Source organism: Triticum aestivum, chromosome 6D, assembly GCF_018294505.1.
Source record: "Triticum aestivum cultivar Chinese Spring chromosome 6D, IWGSC CS RefSeq v2.1, whole genome shotgun sequence".
NCBI classification, from domain to species: Eukaryota; Viridiplantae; Streptophyta; class Magnoliopsida; order Poales; family Poaceae; genus Triticum; species Triticum aestivum.
In genome coordinates, this window is record NC_057811.1 from 10,951,172 (window position 1) to 10,969,817 (window position 18,646).

Here is an 18,646-nt window from a genome sequence, read left to right on the forward strand (position 1 = left end):
ACCATGACGCCAGACAGCGTCCTCCTCCTGTGCGAGTCCATCTCCGCATATCGGACACCGAGTCTGCACTACGCCACACCGCCGAGATCCGCTGCCATCAATGAGTAAGATGAAGCACTGCTCCACCAAAGAAGCCGTCCACTGATCCCTCGAGCCTGTGTACACCTCCAAGAATGACGTCCCCAAGAGTGAAACGACACCAGAGAGCCGCCGTCATCCGATCTACTGATCTAGGGTTTCCCCCAGAGGTAGCGGATAGAAGTCTGGAGCTTCTCCACGGCAATTCCTTCAAGAAGGTAACGACAAAAAAAGTGCCGCCATCACCGGTCTTGGCAACAAGCCGAGAACGAGGTTTTCATCCGGATCCACTCGACGAACCTCCGTCTCGCATCGTGCGCACGGACCACCACCGATCTCCGCAGCTGCAGAGCGAGCAAGCCACTCTAGCCAGATCAAATCTGACTGAAGGGCCAACCACGCCCGCGGCAGATCAACCCACCAAAGCCCTCCATGCCGCCGCCAATCAGAGGTGCCGCAGCATCGTGGCCAGATGCAGCAGCTCCACCACTAGTCATCTGCCGCCGCTTGCCGCCAGGAGCGAGCCACTGCCGCGGACACTCGGATCTGGGGGCGCACTTCCGCTCGCCCCGGTGCCCCGCGTCGGCGCCACCCTCGCGCGCGAGGAGGAGAGGCTCCCCCGCCATCGCCGTCAGCCGCCCGGGTTTAGCCCGCCGGCTTCCTCCAGCAGCGACGGAGGGGAGGGATGGGATGGGGATAGCCCCGCGGCTAAGGTTGGGGCCCCTCGGCCTCCTGCGCGGGGGGGGGGGGGGGGGGGGGGGGGAGGATGGGATCTGGAGATGGGAGGCAGAGGTAGCAAATGAACCTACTTGCAGTCAATCAAAGTTAAGCCAATCTGCGGCTGATGTCTTTAGTTGGAGAGGTCAAAACTCACCCCGATTAAACAAAGTAAGAATTAGTTTGAAGGAAGCACACCGATATTAGTTGACATTCTGATGTACGCAGGGAAGCCACACCTCTCCTCGTTTTACAACTTTTGATCTTAATTTGCAGTTTGCAAATGGATTACCAAGGGAGCAATGTTACGGATTTCCTTCATGCCAATGGACATGTGATGCTTGAAAGAGTGGATAACAACTGTAATCTAAGATCTTTCACTCGAAAAGAGATAGACGATATCACCAGTGGGTATAGCACCGTGCTGGGAGAAGGGGGATTTGGTAAGGTTTACAAAGGAAGATTAGATGGTCTTTGTCCAGTTGCAGTAAAGATATACAAGAATGGAACCAAGAAAAAAGAGTTTGCCAAAGAGGTGATAGTGCATTCCCAGATAAATCACAAGAATATTGTCAGACTGTTTGGTTGCTGCATAGAGGAAAATGCTCTTGCAATTGTTATGGAGTTTGTACACAATGGCAACCTCTACAACATCCTTCACTGCAGCAATGCTAAATGTTCTGTACCCTTTCCTTTGGACAAACGTTTGGACATCGCCATTGAGTCAGCTGAAGTATTATCTTGCATGCATTCAATGTATAGTCCTGTTCTTCATGGTGACATCAAACCCGCTAACATATTGCTAGATGTAAATCTTCGGCCAAAGATATCTGATTTTGGGATAGCAAGATTGCTTGCTGCTGATGCGACTCATCATACCAGATATGTCGTTGGTTGCATAGGTTACATGGACCCTTTGTTCTGTCGGAGTGGGATTCTAACTCCGAAGAGTGATGTATACAGTTTTGGAGTCGTTTTGCTGGAAATCATCACCAGAAAGAAAGCCGTGGACGGGGATATCATCCTTGCTCAAAGTTTTGATGAAGCCCTTAGAAATGAGAAACATGTGAGGCAAATGTTTGACCAGGAAATTGCGAATGATAAAAAGAACGTGAAATTTCTTGAAGATGTCACAAAACTAGCTGCTGAATGCTTGAAAATGGAGGACAAAATGCGTCCAGAAATGGCTGAAGTAGCGAACAAACTTAGGACAATTAAAGAAGCTTACCACCAGTCCAAGGTCGGAAATTCTACAGGTAATAAGGAATTTTTATAATCCTTTCTAATTGGCATGTCAATTTTAATAGTTCCTCTCTCCCTCAATTAAAGAAACTTAGGATTTCATCCCCACTGCCACACCCTACCTCTCACCACCACTGGCGCGAACCGCTTGGCTCGGTGCAAAGCCACAGCTTTTACCAAGAGATTGCGAGCGCCGTTGTGAGGTCTTTGGCTGCGCTACACCCTGCTCTTGTTTGGTTTGTCCTTCGCGTCATTCTCCCGTGACTTCTCGCAGCTACTCTGTATCAGTGGGTTCATCACCAGGAGGCAGCGGCGACGGGACGTGGGCGTGCAGCACATTAAACCAGCAGCACACCAGCATGGCCTAGCTAGATCGGTGAGGTGTCCTCTCCTGTTTACGGCTTGCTTGATTTTGGATTGTTCATCAGCACAGACGAAGTTCCCTCCTTTTCTAAAAAAAAAACAGACGAAGTTCCCTGCTGTGGGATTTGCTTCCCTCCAACGCCGGCCATGTGTTTGTGTTGATGCCCTAGATGATATGTCATCCGTATTTACTGCCTTCCACGCACCCGTTCTATTCTAGCTTTATTCCAGTGAGATCTCTCTCATTTGCGCTCCCATTCATCTTGTTTTAGTGCGTGCAAGCTAGTCACTGCCATTCGTTTTGAGAAATGGTGTATGCTCTCTGTTTAGACTCTGCAAGCTAGGTAATTGATCAAATGCTTAGCAAAATTGAGTAGACTAGCATGCATTTATTGATTTACTGTATTTAACCAGCACAACTCGCTATCTTCTATAGATTGGCAAAAATATTATGGTAGAACACTGAAATATCTTTAGTTGAGTGGCATTTGTGCCGCATAATTATTTATGTTAATTTCTTTGTCAATTGGTTGACAGGACCTAGTTTTATTGAAGCTGCTAGGCGATGGCTTGCTCGAGGAACTACAGTCTTAGTGGAAGGTGGCTGTGAAAAAGTATTTAAACAGACTTTCAAGATTCTTCCAGATGAGCAGCTGAAAATATCTCATGTGTGCTGTCTATCAACATCTGCTGGTCCTCTCATGGGAGTTATGTACATTTCTACAGCTAAAATGGCATTCTGCAGTGACAATCCTCTTTCTTACAAAGTTGAAAATGACACTAAATGGAGTTACTACACGGTAAAGCTTATTCACTTCCTTGTAACATTTATCTGTAGGTTATGACATAAGGTGTGCTCGTTGTCGCTTCACTTAATCAACTTATACCTTGTCTGTTATTAGAAGTAACTGAGGACTGTTTTATTTTTGTATTTCATGAAATGTATGAAATGTCAAAAGTGTTTGGTTCAGAGGTAATAGTGCTTAGGAGCTGATGCTTGTTTGTTTCAACAATGCTAGCTCCAACCAGTTTATATATTAATTGCTGTGCTAATACATCTTTAACGTATAAGTTTTTCGTTACAAAAAAAAACAGGTGACCATTCCTCTTCGTCGGCTAAGAACAGCTAAGTCTTCAGTGAGCACATTAAATTCTTCTGAAAAGTATATTCAGATTGTGTCGGTTGAAGGGCATGAGCTCTGGTTTATGGGTTTTCTGAAGTACGACAAAGCCATATCCAGCCTACAAGAAGCCCTTGTCAGTTCTCGTTGCAACCGTAGATATTAAATGGAAGTTTCAGTTACTCTCCAAGCCTGTTTATGTTAGTTTCTACAAGCGGAAGAAATTTCTATTACTTCTATGGAAAATGTACAGGATTGGTGTATGTGCCCCATATTTGTTTGTGCTAATGCATGCAATAGCTTTGCTAGCACAGTTGAAAGATGGTGAGTGAAACTTCTAAATTGTTTTCCAACATTTATGCTCATTTCTTGAATTTGTGATGGAATATAGAATGCACAATCATGAAAGCAGAAGAAGAACAATCATTCCACGTGCTGGTGATGATGTGATTTTTCCTTTTTGATTCACATGTGTTTTTTGCCAGTCAGCTGATTGTGTTATTGCCGATAAGGTTGAGTGCTATGGCAGTAGTTTGTGCAGATATCAAATTGCTAAAAGTTTCTCCTGTCGCTTCTACGTTAGCCATTCTTTTAGTTGAATTGGGATATCATTTTTTTACCTTTCTTTTTATTTTGGCATCTTTGTTGGTAGATCTTTGTAAAAATATTAGTCATTATGTTGTCTTAATGATTTTTTTCTCAATGAAGATGACATTCTTCTAGGCATGTTTGAGAAAAAAAACTGTTTCATTCAAGTTCCTGGCTTACTTAACTGATGGGTTGTCAGACCAAAGTGCTTAATTTCTCCAGGAGTATTGCTGGACCTTGTCCAAGTATGCAGACAATGAATAAATCCTATACCCTACCCAACTCTCCTCAGTTTCATTATGTAAAACTTATATGCTACTTTATACCCAGTTATATTTATTTTTTCTTTCTTCTTTTGCTACTAGGGTTCCTACTGGGGTTCCTTCTTGCTACTCCGCCACCCGCGGCCACCGCACTGCCCTGACGGTACAGTACACATAGATATTAATTGATACGAACCAGACCAGATCAAAGGTAGACAAAAGTAGTTGATGGAGATATTCATGGCGATAGCAGATCTGGTTGTTTTCTTTCTTTAGACTACCCACAATGGGAGTAACATAGATAGTAACATCACACATATCTAGATAAAATAGATGATGTGGCAAGCAATAAATGAAGAAAGAGAGCCATATGGTAACATAACTAGTTACTACTAGTATGAGTAACATCACACATATCAAGACAAGATGAGTCTATAGTCTAATAAATGAAATGTTGCATGTTATCACACATATGTTACTTCCCACTATAGAGGTAGTAACATAGAGTAGTAACATGAGCATGTTACTACTCTATGTTACTATCCATTGTGGCTAGTCTTACCTACAGCTGTATGATACATTGATACCTTGCATGCTGCTGTCTCCTATTGATGGGTCATGGTTTGGTGGCCCATCTCCATCTGTTGGTTTGATCGGTCAGTGGTTTTGCACAAAAATCGTGCCTTACGGTTTTGGGCCTCGGCACTCTTGTCTGGCTCAAACGATGTTCGCTGATGTTTATGTGTGTGTATGTCCAAACCAAGAAAAAAATAGTGTGCTATACAAAATAGCGCTGTCCCTGGAAATATTCTATTAGCGTGCTATTAGCCAGACATTTTACACCGATCAATTTAGCGAGACAATTCTCTACACACTATAGCATGCTATTTTTTCAGTGGTCTAAACCCTACCCCAACCTTTAATTTATTTTTGTCTTTAGTGTTTGTATTTCGGTTTTCACCCATGTTCGCCCGTTTTTTCCTAAATTAACCGGTCAACTCTCTTCTTCTTATATGATGTGGCGGAGCTCCCACCTTTGCCTCAGCAAGCACTTAAAAAAAGATTATTATGATAAGGGGAAACAGCAGATCCAACGAAAGCATCTAGATTATGGTCTTGATTGGTTAAAATAAAATAATCACAGAAAATTTATTAAGCTTCGCTAGCACGGTTCCCTAGGAGTACTTGAGTAAATGGTGACATGGTCATCAGGGTCCACATCCAAAGGGGGCTAGGTCCAACCTGACATAAAGACTAGGAGCAAATTCTATAGTTTCTGCCAGCAGTATCTATTTCTATTTCTTGTTTCAGAACAAGTATCAAATTCTAATCCATATGATACTTGAATAGAAACCACATTAATTTAGATAATTCAGTTCAGAGCTGTTCGGAGCTCAAGCTCATCTACACCTAGGGAACCGTAAAATCAAAACAAATAGTAAACAAAGTTCAAAACATCTGATTCCATTTTATGTGCAAGATGCTTCAATGCACCAGGTGTGTGCAAAAATTCATGAGTAAATGACATTCATGGAGCTTGCGCCAAAACAGACAAAATCAGCTACGAACGGTGCGCTTTTTCAAACTTTCTCACAGGCCCGAAAATTCTTTATGCCATGAGCTCCTCGAATATCCAAACTCCACCAAATTCGGCATGGGCATAACGCATTTGATCATCTTGCACCACAAAAAAAATCTTAATTTTTTAAAAATTTCGGTTATTTTAAACGATTTCTTGTTCACATCTGGGAACATCTGGACCTGCGTGCAGAATCACAGCGTCACATTACTTACATTGTTACAACTAAGAATTACTCCCACGCCGAGCTCAGCAAGCTTCCTCCCATCCCAGTATATAGATGGATTCAAATCAATTAACTTTCGCTGCCATGGCTGAAAGTGACCGGGCAGAGTGAGCACCACCACAGACAGAGCACAGGGCCTAAAAATAAATAAAGCTAGCTTGAGCGTAAACCATTGCATTTGCAGTAATTATCGCACTAAACAAAATCGCGCATTCCATGAGCAACTACTCTACTCTGAAGCTGAGACCAGAAGGATTGAATTCAATTGTATAAGCCTAGCGTAAGCTGCTTAAGATTATTTCTCGGTGTACAAACACCTACTCCCTCCGTCCGGGAATAATTGTCGTATAAATAGATGTATCTAGACATATTTTAGTTCTAAATACATCCATTTTTATCCATTTCTATAACAAGTAAGTCCGGACGGAGGGAGTAACAAGATACAATCATCGAACATCCATGACTCGAACACATCTGGTACATGCAGGTTAAAACTTAGAATACAACATGTTGAATTTGGCATACAACAAACGCTTGAACTCGCTGAGAATTGCAGCCTCTATAGACATGATGATTCGCCCACTGCCATCACCCTGTGCGCTGTCAATCAGGTGAACAAAACCTCCGCGGTTTGGTTCAGCACGGAACATAGCCAATGGCCTCCCCCAGCTGAAATCCGCATCGTACGACGGCATGCCAAGCCAGCTGACAACTCTAATATCAGTCACCGGCAAATTGCCTGTAGCCGGGCGCTCATCGTCCCTCTTTGCTAGCTCCAGGTAGTCGATTGCCGAATGCACTAGCTCGTCGTTCACCCGTCTGTGGGTGTCTCTAATTCGCCGCGCGATGTAGCTCAGCTCGCGTGAGGCGATGGCATGCGCTTTGTCGCCGACACTTAGGTTTATTATCGCGTTGCCGAAGTAGCCGTCTGGGAGTGGTGGCCTCATGATGCGGCGGACGTTGGCCGAGAACATAAGCTGTGTCGTAGCATCCGGGGGTAGGTTCCGGGCTAAACACATGCATTGCCATAGGTGGGCGCTCACGGCGCTGAAGGTGCTCACGCCATCGCCACCAGATATGTGCTTGAGAGTGGAAAGTTGGTCCTTGGCAAGGGTGAAGCCCACAACCTCGTTGACGACTGGACCTGGCTGCGGGGGTAGGTTTATCTTTGGGCTAAAAACGGCAAGTCCGTCGGGATGAACAACGGGTGGATCGCGCGCAGACAAGCGAGTGCGGTCATGGCAGGGGAGGTTCACCATAGCCCGGTCGCCGTCTCTGGAGAAAGCTGACCATGTCCTGAAGAAGTGGAATACAACAGATCCGTCCATAGCAGCATGATGGATTGCCGACCCTAAGACCACCCCACCACACTTCAAGAATGTCACCTACATACACATATGGATTGATTTGTGGTACGTATTGCTAATAGTACATGTTAGTACTGTTAATTGTAGTGTACTAAGTAATTGATTTGGATAGAAAGAAGGTCTAATTAAGAATCAAACGGACCTGGGTAGTCCACAAGAGGCTGTCCGAGTGGTTGGCGTGGGGAACAAACAGCCTCCTCTGCTTCGATGATGGCTTGAAGTCGCTAAAGTCATCGACGGTGAGACGAGAGTGAGCCACGAGGAAGAGCATGCCCTTGCCGTTGCAGTCGATCTCCAACCTGCCATCAGCGCCAGCCCTCAAGCGGCCAGCCAGGGGGTAGAAGGGCACAAGGGCCTTGCCCAACGCCGTCTTCAACCTTGTCACGTCGAAGAAGTCGTCGCCGGCGGTTTCTGGTCGGCGGTAGAAGTGGACTAGTGGGGTGTAGCCTCTGTTGGCTAGCATGAGGTCGAACGGCGACAGCCGGATCGCTCTGGTCGGCGTGTCCGCCGCCGGCGTCACGAAGCAGGACTCCATCACCTGCGCCTCCTCCTCGCCGGCCATTTCTAAGAGTAGTTGTTGTTTCTTTCTTTTCTTGTGCGCTACTGCTACCTACGGTACTGAGCTTAGAAATGGGCAGTTAGCAGCCCATTTCAGAGAGGATAGCTTTTGGTAAGCGTATCTTTTGGCATGTGATCGATCAGCGGTTTCCAGTCGTTTTCTTTTGTCATTCATGGCGTATATATAAAATTTAGACATGATAATGGCAATAAAGAAAAGTGGTGTGGATGATGGGGAAGTAATGGTGATTTCGCCCCATCACCATGCTCCTGTCAGTGTCACCCATCGAAGGAAACTAAACAAATTGTTTTGTGGCAGGCCATTGATTCGCTGCCGGGCCTGTTAGAGGAGAGAGAGAGAGAGAGACGCCGGAACGAGTGCTCAACGACCTTCCTCCACTCCTTGGTATATTAAATGGATTCCAATAAATTAACATTTGTTGCCATGGCTGAAGGTAACCGGGAAGAGTGAGCACCTTCGCAGACAGAGCACAAGGACTAAATAAAATGAACCAAAAATGCTTTAGCCCGTAAAAGTCCATTTCATTAGAATTATTTCTCTTTACTGCACTAAACAAATTGAGCATTCCACGAGCAACTACTCTACTCTGTACCTCAGACCAGAAGGAGTAAATTCAATTGCATAAGCCTAGCATAAGTTGCTTCAGATTATTAATCAGGGTACAAACATCAAACATCCGTGTCACTAACACACTCCGGGACATGAAAATTATTTGATCTAGGCTAAGTGGCTAACTGTAATTATATTATTCGATAGAGACCATCAAAATAATAGTCCGCGGTGGTTTCGGTGCCGGGACATCGACGGTAGAAATGAACGAGCGGGGTGTAGCCTCTGTTGGCTAGCATGAGGTCGAGTGCCGAGAGCCATAGCGCTTTCCTCGGCGTGTCCGCGGCCGGCGTTACGAAGCTGGACTCTACCACCTGCACCTCTTCCTCACCGGCCATTCGAGTTGTTTCTTGCTCTCTCCCTTCAGTTCTTCTTTTTCCCTCTAGTGCTAGCTACTGGTTAGAAATGGGCACTGATCGTGCAGCAATTATTTGAAGAGAAGGATCGCACTCCACAAGAAGCAATTATTTTAAAGCATCTCTCTTTTGACATATGATCTGAATCAACCAGGACCAGACAATTAAAGGTGAATACAAGCTGATATGGAGACATTCATGTACGATGCCATGATGCTGTCTCCAATTGATGGAAATCAAAGGGTGGCCCGTCTCCATCGTCAACTACTACTTCAGTGTCTCGGTTAACTTATAATTAATAACTATAGACTTGTTTCTTACAACGACTACTACATGTTTTTTTTTAAAAGGAGGATGACCCGGGTTTCTGCATTTAGGCGATGCATGCAATCATCTTATTAATTACTTACAAAGGCCTTATAAAGTAATACATCAGTAAGTGTTAGGCCACCATCTTGACAACAGATGTCACTACTCCTAACCTCTTGATGAAGGGGTGCCGATTGTCCGAGCCCAATACAAAACAGGCCTTGCACCAAAGCCTAACATCTAAAGCTGGAGGCCCCAACCAAGCCTCATACTAGGTCTGGGTCACACACCATTCCAACGCACTCTTAGAGGTCGACGCTGTCGTCTTCCACCGATCCATTTTCAGAGCATGTACTGACGCATCGACCTTCCAGGGCCTTTCGTCGAGGTCACCACGACGTTAGCCAGTGCACCATCCTGCGCTCGTCCATCACCACACTTCCACTGCCGAGACCCCGCTGCTCCATACCACCGAGAGACACCGTTGTCAACATGACAGATGCGACGCCGCTCCTCCTTCGCGATAACCACCTGCTACCACTGGTCCCATCGCCATTGAGGACATGGCCAAAGATCAAGAGGACCGAGCCGCCTCCAGGAACCACCCAAGCTCTCTGCACCACACGCTCCAACCCACCACCCAAGACGAAGCCATCAAGGTGGAAACAACGCTATTACGCCGTCGCCGCCCAATCCAAGGGATTTGGGGTTTTCACCCGGGCAAGGTGGAAGAAGGGAGTGAGGGAGATCTAATTCAACATCGCCTCCAAGGAGGGATCTGACGCTCGCAGGACCACTGATGTCATGGCCGCCACCGCCTACCAAGGGTTTCCCCTGGACAGAGCTCTGCCGTCCGTGTTGCGCCGGTGCGGGAGTGGCAACGGTGCAGATACAGAGCTGCCCTTGGTGTCCACCTTTGACCGCTCCAACGCAATGCAGAGGGCCAGCTCCTCCTTGGCGTCGAGGTGGGAGCCTGAATGGCTGCCGGAGCTCGACACATGTCGCCGGATTCGATCGAAATCGGAGAAGGAGAGAAGGGGACGAAGCGAGAGAGAAGAGTGAGTGGTCTAGGGTTCAGAGAGGAGACAGATCGAGGTCTTTTGTGGGGACACCATGGGGTCGATGGTGGGTCAGGCTAAGATGATGGACGCACCCGGGCCTACTCGGGCGCCCCTATCTGCCCTATATTTGCCTTGGATATGAGGGGAGCTAGACAGCCCGGGTGTTTGAGACCGATTTGAAACATTTAAGTGGGTCAGTTTATTTTTAACCGGCCAGTGTGCCCGTCGGGACGTTTGAGACGGGTTTAAGGTGGCCGGCTGTGTAGATGCTCTGACTCCATCAGACGCCGGATGAATAGTACCTAATGGTGGCAGAGACCAAAGAGGAGCTTGATGCGATGCGAGTGTCTCACGCCTACGAACTCTACTTGTATCTCTTACATGCAAAAGAAAAATAATGATAGTAAAATGTCTCACTTTCAAATGTTTCTCTTGCATGCAAATGTCTCACGCCTATGAACTCTACTTATAAGGCTAGTCATAGTGAGAGTAACATAGGTAGTAACATAGATGTCATATAAGTAAAAATGATGAGGTGGCAAGTAATTAATGATAAGATAGACAAATAGAGTAACATAGCACTTACCAATGCAAAATGAGTCTACAAAGTAATAAATAAAGACACGTATGTTATCATGCATATGACACTACCCATTACCAAGATAGTAACACTCTCCACTATGACCAACCTAAGGTGTTTGGGCGTGTCCTACGGAAAGGGCTGGTTGGCCCATGTTCCTCCTCCCCTGAACATATCGCCGGCGGCCTTGTCCGTCAGAGCTGGCGTCGTGGGGTGGGGTCGCCCCTCCACGTCTCGTCGGCGGCGACGCACTCCTCCGCCCTCCCGACGGCCCTGAGTTCTGCCGCCGCCGAACCAATACACCGCAGCGGCAGCACTCACAAAGATGGTGCCGCCGGCCGAGTGGATCCCTACCTCGACCCGTGCTGCGAATCGGTCTGCCCTCTTCTGTTTGCTCACTGTTGCAGCTTATGTGTTTCCATCGGCTCTGCATTTCAGTTATCCATCATCAGTTAGTTTCTTGATGAGGTGCGAGATGCTAGAAACCTGAAATCGATTTGCCCCCTTCCTTTGAGCTCCACCTCCTAAACCTGGAGTAATCAGTGTTAGGGTAGGGGTACATCGGTCTTGCCTTTTGTCATGCTCAGATCTATCACTTCCAGTTGTAGAAATCATCAGATCTGAACGCACAACTTAGCAGAGGCACGCATCGTGCACATTGCTTGCTAGAACTAGCTGTAGAGTTTCCTTGGCGCTATGCTACAGGAACTACATGCCAAGGAGAAGTTGGTGTTTTTGTAGCACCTGCCTAACCATCCATGTGCGTACAACCAATGCTGCATATCAAGATTCAGTAACAGGCTCTGATTACAGGGGGTTGTTTTTTGTTGCGAGTGGTTTGCATTTTGCATAAAGTTTCTACCAGTTTGTGAATCATTTTCTGATTTATATAAAAAAGCTAAGCATGTCAACCTCACGCTACATTAGAGAGAGTGAAGCCTTGTAATGGCGCTCTTATAAATGCCAAAGCTTTAAACGGAGATATCGGCCACATTCCGCAACATAACTAGCAGGGCTACAATTTGGCCCCGTGAGCACGCTACCTACTGCAATGGCGATGCAAGTTGAAATCCAAATTTCGATGCTCTACTTCAGAGTTTTCTTCAGTTCGAATGGCTTGAAAGACACAAAAGTTTTTCAGTTAGCATGAAGACCCCACAATGAACAGACATCGTTGCAACCTTTTATCTTTATATCTTTAAATCCTGCAGCTAGCCAGCTGCAAGCAAAGAACTGATTTCTATCTTTAGCTAAAGCAAAAGGTAATCCTGGCATGGATTGAGAATACGGAAAAGGAGAAGGCAAGGAATAGAGCCCACTTGCTTCTACTCTGTCTAAGGCATTTGTGTGTAAGCACAAGAAAGAAGCACCTCACGAGGTTATCCATTCCTAGCATGTAGCACCTCTTTTTTTTTGCTCTCCTATCCAGCCAGCTTGTAGTGGCACCTGAACGATCTACTTGGCTTCTATCAACCAGCAGATTCTTTATATAGTACCATTTCTTCACTTAACCAAGGTATGTTCTAGCTCACCTTTACACCTGTACTAAATCTGCTTGTGGAATTCTTTAGACCTGTGTAAGCTAGCTTGATTTATTACTTCTACTTGTATCTCAATGCAGGCAGGAAGTCAACAACTGATTGACAAATGAGCATGGAGATTGCTGAAGAGTGAGTGGTCGATCTTGAGCCCAAAAATGACTTCATCTAGAGGCTAGAGACCGACAGATCTGGTCAATTCATCATGCGTACAGAGGTACTTTTGCACTTACAAATCACCATTCGTTCCATTCTGCATGTTATATAAGCGTGGTTTGCAATATATTAAATTGTGGTAGATTTTGGGGTAAAGTTTTTTCTATGCTAGCACGGCTGCTAGTTAATTTGGACGACGTATGTGTTTATTTTGTAGACTATGCATGCTTAGTTAGTGGAGCTCAAAAAATAGTTAGTCATGCATCAGAATATTGCCAATAGCCTAATACATGGGTCAACTTATTGTGTGTGTTCATTTATTAGTATTGAGTTGCAAGTTTGAAATTTGGATTGATTCTTACCTCACCTCCCTGTACACACATGCAGGTTATTAAGGTGGACACCACTGATGTGGCCGTCAGACAGGATTCTCGTTGAACTTGGGAAAGACACTACAAGCAGCAGAGAGAATGAGATCTACTTTGATGGCTGGGATGGTCTCGGGGCATCTGCCGTCCTGCAATCCGTAGCCAAACGCCTTGGAGCGTCAAATGAGCAGTCAATGAGGCCTGCAGAGCTGCAATTTGAGAAAATCATCCACATTGACTGCTCAAAGTGGGAGAGCAGAAGAGCAATGCAGAGGGAAATAGCAGAGCAGCTGAACCTTCCCAATTGGGTGATGGAGATGTTGGACAAACAAGATGAGGAGGATGATTTCAATGGGTTAGACCAGGGCTCCCGAACTGAGATAGCACAAGTTGTCAGAGAGATCTATCAAACCACACAGAATCACAGATTCTTGGTAATCCTGCACAATGGAAGCAGTGAGGAGATTGATATATTCGATTTTGGTCTTTCTCTAGATCGATATGCCAATAGCAAGATTCTGTGGACTTTCCAAGGGAGGTTCCGGATTGCTCCCAAGATGACAGACAGTGTGAAGAAGAGCAGAACAACAGATGTTATTCTTTCAGCTTCAAGTGGTGAGCGAGATCCACGTGAGCATTGGTTCTATTTAGTGCGTGAGGAGGCTGCACAAGTTGCCTTCAATAAGCATGGTCACTGCATCATCGATCCAGGGATTGCTACTAACTGTGTTTTGTATGCACTTATACTATCCTGGTTTGGCCTTCGCATCAATGACTATGACTGGGCTAACCACAGCAGTAACTATTGGGTATGTGATGGTGTCATTGCACTGACAGACATTGATAAAGCATGGCAAGTTGGCAACGTTTTGCAGCATGAGGTGCCATTGTTGCACATTAACACCCGACTCAACAAGGATGAATCAGCAGTAATGGCTTCCTACCACCCAGCAAGGTCGGCTGAGCTCATGCCGTATTGGACTACCACAACAACTTCGACTTTTGGATTTGTAGTGAGCCCATGTGGTGTTATCCCCAATAACACGTTTCGGCACTCACACAGGCTCGGCGTGCTCAAGCTCTCAAGGTGTGCCTTCAGTTTCTCATCGCCTCCATTCCTCTATTGCCAAGGCCTGAGATTCCTATGGCTTGACCACTGCCAAGACCTCCCAACGAGAAGCACCACAGATCATCACCATACCGAGGCAGACAAGGAAGATGAGTTGGACAGCAACACCACATCATTATGGGAATGCTTCAGAAGCTTGTGGGTGCTTGACCTGCGCTGCACAGATTGTGATTGGATCTTGTCTGCACGGATGATGGATCTCATGACCCAGCTCAGGGAGCTAAATGTGATGGGTGCTGAAAACTTGGACATGAGCCATTTGCGAGGACGAATGCGTAACATTCGCAAGCTCCGGGTAACAAAGTCCACCTGCTTCTTCAGCAACCACGTGTTCTCAGAAATGGAAAGCATGGAGCTTCTAGTATTTTCAGGAAATTACCTCGAACAACACATGCTAAGCTTATCTGTGTCAGCCAGCAACAGTCGACTTAAAGCTGTCATTGTTGATGGATGTGATGGGTTAAAAGTTGTCACTTTTAGGGGCTGCAAAGAATTGGAGAATCTATTCATCAAAGGATAGTTGTCACTTTTAGGGGCTGCCTAGCTGGACCTCTCAGGCACAAGAGTGAAAACCCTCAACCTGACAGGAGTGGAAGCCAGATCACTCCCCAAGCAGATCATTCTGCTAGGCTGCGAGAAGCTCCGTGCAATGTTGTGGCCACTGAGTGTGACAAAGGAAGAGTTGCCGAAAGTGTTACACATTGACACAACATCTTCATTAGCAACAGCTTACGGAGGGGAGGTACCAGTTGTGCATCCACATACTGATCTATCCTTCCACCGGGAGAAAGGAGAAATGTTTCTTTTGAAGCACCAGAAAGAAGAAATGTTCAAGGGTGGATGGTGGATTTGTCTCACAGATGCAAGGCTCCTTAGGTCCCTCTCACCTGTAGAAAGTTTTTTAGAAGCCTCAGTCATACATATTGATATCTGTACTGCACCTGATGTTGGCGGCAGCAACATCCAGAGAACAAGGAGTGACAAACTAGAGCAAGTCCAACAGCATATAAGTACCTTAATGCACTCGAAGTACAGAGATGCCTTCAGGGATGCCCCAGTTGCAGCAGTGATGATGCGGGACTGCCCCGTGCTAGAGAAATGGTGGCATGCCAACTATACATGTTTAATAAAGGTGATGATGCCCGGCCAGGGCAACAGACTCTTGGAGGATGCTGGAGGTGCTAGTACCAGTGCTTTATTATTGCCTAAGTTTATGTGTGACTTGGTTACATCGCCGCACGTGTATGATAACTTGTCCATCACTAATATCCCTGGACCTCCGCATGGATCAGGATGGGATAGACTAAGATGGTGCCGCGTGGAGAGATGCCCCAGGTTACACACAGTCTTCACTGTTCCCTATGGCACTAGTCTGCACAGCTTCGTTTGGCTGCAGACATTATGGGCATCCAAGCTCCTCTCTGCACTATAAATCATGGACAAACCAGTTGAAAAATGTGCCTTCATTAACCTGCTGTTATTGCACCTAGACCACTGCCCCAGGCTCGTACATGTGCTGCCCTTGTCCATGTGGGACAAATACACATTGCAGCGGCTAGGGACCATCGAGATAGTGCACTGCGGTGACGTCAGGGAGGTATTCCCTTTGAGCCCTGAGCTTCAAGAGCAGGATAAAATTCTAGAATTCCTGAATCTAAGGCGCATCCACCTGCACGAGCTCCCCAAGCTACAGCGCATCTGTGGGCGTAGGATGTTCATGCCAAAACTCGAGACCATCAAGCTCAGGGGCTGCTGGAGCCTTAGGCGTCTTCCTGCTGTCGGACGCAACACCAAGCCACCGAAGGTTGACTGCGAGAAGGAATGGTGGGACAACCTGGAGTGGGACGGGTTGGAGAAGGGCCACGACCCTTCCCTCTACGAGCCAAGCCACTCGTTGTACAACAAGGCCCAACTGCCCCGAGGCACTGTACTCAGGTGAGCTTCACATCTAGCTAGTTCCATCTTATGTACACTCTGTGAATTAGCTTACTCTTATGTTGAACCTTGTTACCACTCTTTTTTCTACATAAAAAATCACCATAGTACTGTAAATAGTGTGTGGTTGTAAACTCATACCATTGTTGGTTTATATGCCGCAGGTAATCCATCACTTCCGTGGATTGATCATGGGCTTCTTGCAAAGCAATATGCATGATCCTGAGGCATGGAGTGATGCTTGCCCTGCTTCCCATTTGATTGGTTTGTGTTGTTCTCTCTGCATAACATATGCTTTGCCTTGGTTCGGCGGTGCGGCTTCCAGTTTATTTTGATTGGTTTGGATTTGATTTGGTTTGGTGTGATCAACCTAAGCTCGAGCTCCTGAGCAATTGAGGAATAAAGCAGAGTGGGCGTTCAGCTTCTGCAGCTTGAGCCTCTGAGTGCTCATGTTGTTGCGTGCTCATTCTGTGTGTGTGGTAGTGCTTGTCACAGTATGAATTGTCAGGTATGGACTTGTTGTAATTTGTAAGCGTAAACGATGATGGTGATGATTTGTGTGTGCGGTGTTGTTTGATGTGATATGGTTATGAAATACTCAGCCATGTTGTCGGGTGGTTGGTGCGACATATGCCAAGGGATGGCTTATCATTGTGGGAGCCAATAAAACGTCGCCGGTGCCCGGAAACGGGATGAGGCGAAGACATGCACGCCGGCGAATCTTACCCAGGTCCGGGGCTCTCCGAGGAGATAACACCCCTAGTCCTGCTCTGCGGGGTCTCCGCATGATCACTAGATCGATAAAGGGTAGCTACAATCGCTCCTAGAGCTGTTGGGATCAAGGGAGAAGGAGAACAAGGCTAGCTCTTTCTTCTCTCTATCTATGTGTGCGCGTGTGCTATGCTTGGATGCGAACCCTTTGCATGGGTGCTCCGGGGAGTTTATATAGGCCTACCCCCGGGGGTACAATGGTAATCCGTCTGGGATCTGGTCCCAGCCGTCAGTGTCTACGCTCGCCGGCTTCTCCGCCGGCTGCTGGGTCCCGCCGGCTGGTGGGTCCCACCGGCTGCCGGCTACTCGGTCGACAGGCCGGTCCCACCGCCTAGGGTTTTGTCGGCGGCTACTTACTGTATCCGCGCCTCGAATGATGAGGGCTTTGTCGAGGTGAGCGTGGCTACAGTGGGCCGCCTCGGGGGCCATCACTGTAGCCTCACCTCGTCTTGTCTCCTTAATGGGGCTCCTGCTTCGAGGAAGGGCATGGCCGGCTTCTGGAGGCCGGCTATGCTCCCGGCCGACTAGGGAAAGCCGGGCCGCCTTCACGCCTCTCTCTGGCTGAAGGGGCCTGCAGTCCTTGGGTCGTGCAAAAATGGGTCGTGGATGACGTCGAGGCTAACGTGGCTACAGTGCCGGGCCGCACGGGAGACCTCCCTCCTGTACGGCCTCCTGTAGCCATGCCCGCCTCGGGCTTCAGGGTCGTGGGCCGCACTGTGGCCACGCCCCGTCAGGTCGCCATTAAGTTGGAGTGGTTGTGGTCGTGGCCGGCTTCTAGGAGTCGGCGTCCTTCTGGGCCGGCTTCTTGGAGTCGGTGAGGCTGGGTTGTCTTCCGGGAGTCGGCTTTAGTGGTAGCCGGCCCGGGAAGGCGGCCCAAATGCTTGGAGTGCTTGAAGGCCCAAAGGCCTGATAAATTTTCTGAAGAGCCAGGGGTAGCCGGTTTGGCTACCCGTGGCCACTTACTCCGACAGTAGTCCCCGAAGCTGATCGGGCTTCGAGGTGGAGTAGGGTTCGAGAAGCTCGAACAGCTTCCCATCGCGACAAGCCGGCAGCTGGGAGCCGGCCTTGGTCAGGCACGTCGCCTGAGCCGAAATCTTCTGGAGTCGGAGGGCGGGAACCCGCTGGCATGTGCGCCGGGCCGCGGGCCGGCCGCGGGCCGACGGCGCGCCACGTAGCCGGAAAGCCTGCCAGCCCACGCGCGAGACGGGACGTTGCCGCAGAGAGGGGGCCCGCCACGTCCGCGCCCCGGCCCAGGCGCGGATCTTTTGTATCCCGGAACCGCCCGCACGTTCCGTGCGGCAGTTTCGGCTTGCACTTATGCGTAATAAACGCGAGACGTGGGGGGAGTGGGCGCAGTTAATCCCACGTCTCCCCCACGTCCGGTTTCTTCGGCCGCGTGAGGCTATAAGTAGGGGGAGGTGGAGGGCGGCAGGCCCTCGCACGCTCCTCCTACTTCCGCCGTCTTCTTGCCTTGCTCGTTCTCGCAACAGCGCCTCGCCGCCGCGCTCTTCCTCCTCACGCTCCTCCGCCGCCGTGCTAGCTTCCGCCATGCCTCCCCACATAGAGCAGCTTGGTGGGGATTGGGACGGCTCCATCGTCCACAACGACCACATCGACTTCCTCCGCGACACACGGCGTCTGCCCAGTGCGGACAAAGTGGAGGTCCGCCTCGCGCCGGAGAAAGAAATCAGGCCGGCGCCGCGGGATGGC

The 18,646-nt window shown here is 47.9% G+C and overlaps 3 protein-coding genes across 3 annotated transcripts; 2 read left to right on the forward strand and 1 right to left on the reverse strand.

The window, feature by feature from the left end:
• Positions 1-3: 3 nt before the first annotated feature.
• Positions 4-3,789, forward strand: LOC123140738 (putative wall-associated receptor kinase-like 16). Its single transcript, XM_044560022.1, has 4 exons — positions 4-104; positions 1,072-2,051; positions 2,938-3,200; positions 3,496-3,789. Exons 1-4 carry the CDS (start codon positions 4-6, stop codon positions 3,685-3,687), a joined length of 1,536 nt encoding a protein of 511 aa, XP_044415957.1. The 3' UTR covers positions 3,688-3,789.
• A 2,526-nt stretch (positions 3,790-6,315) lies between these two features.
• Positions 6,316-8,221, reverse strand: LOC123143045 (putrescine hydroxycinnamoyltransferase 1). Its single transcript, XM_044561815.1, has 2 exons — positions 7,687-8,221; positions 6,316-7,562 (listed from the first exon to the last, which is right to left on the reverse strand). Exons 1-2 carry the CDS (start codon positions 8,104-8,106, stop codon positions 6,666-6,668), a joined length of 1,317 nt encoding a protein of 438 aa, XP_044417750.1. The 5' UTR covers positions 8,107-8,221; the 3' UTR covers positions 6,316-6,665.
• Positions 8,222-11,054: 2,833 nt separating this feature from the next.
• On the forward strand, positions 11,055-16,728 carry LOC123143046 (uncharacterized). The gene is made up of 4 exons (XM_044561816.1): positions 11,055-12,555; positions 12,661-12,794; positions 13,121-16,165; positions 16,330-16,728. The coding sequence occupies exon 3, from the start codon at positions 13,143-13,145 to the stop codon at positions 14,748-14,750; it is 1,608 nt and encodes a 535-aa protein (XP_044417751.1). The 5' UTR covers positions 11,055-12,555; positions 12,661-12,794; positions 13,121-13,142; the 3' UTR covers positions 14,751-16,165; positions 16,330-16,728.
• Positions 16,729-18,646: the final 1,918 nt, after the last annotated feature.

What these genes read in the sequence shown, in the direction of transcription:
- LOC123140738 (XM_044560022.1), top strand. Translation starts at nt 4, where the DNA reads ATGACGCCAGACAGCGTCCTCCTCCTGTGCGAGTCCATCTCCGCATAT. An exon ending in CAAGGTCGGAAATTCTACAG is followed by an intron (nt 2,052 to 2,937) that starts GTAATAAGGAAT and finishes ATTGGTTGACAG; the next exon opens with GACCTAGTTTTATTGAAGCT. An exon ending in CTAAATGGAGTTACTACACG is followed by an intron (nt 3,201 to 3,495) that starts GTAAAGCTTATT and finishes AAAAAAAAACAG; the next exon opens with GTGACCATTCCTCTTCGTCG.
- LOC123143045 (XM_044561815.1), bottom strand. Translation starts at nt 8,106, where the DNA reads ATGGCCGGCGAGGAGGAGGCGCAGGTGATGGAGTCCTGCTTCGTGACG. An exon ending in GCCTCTTGTGGACTACCCAG is followed by an intron (nt 7,563 to 7,686) that starts GTCCGTTTGATT and finishes ATGTGTATGTAG; the next exon opens with GTGACATTCTTGAAGTGTGG.
- LOC123143046 (XM_044561816.1), top strand. Translation starts at nt 13,143, where the DNA reads ATGTGGCCGTCAGACAGGATTCTCGTTGAACTTGGGAAAGACACTACA.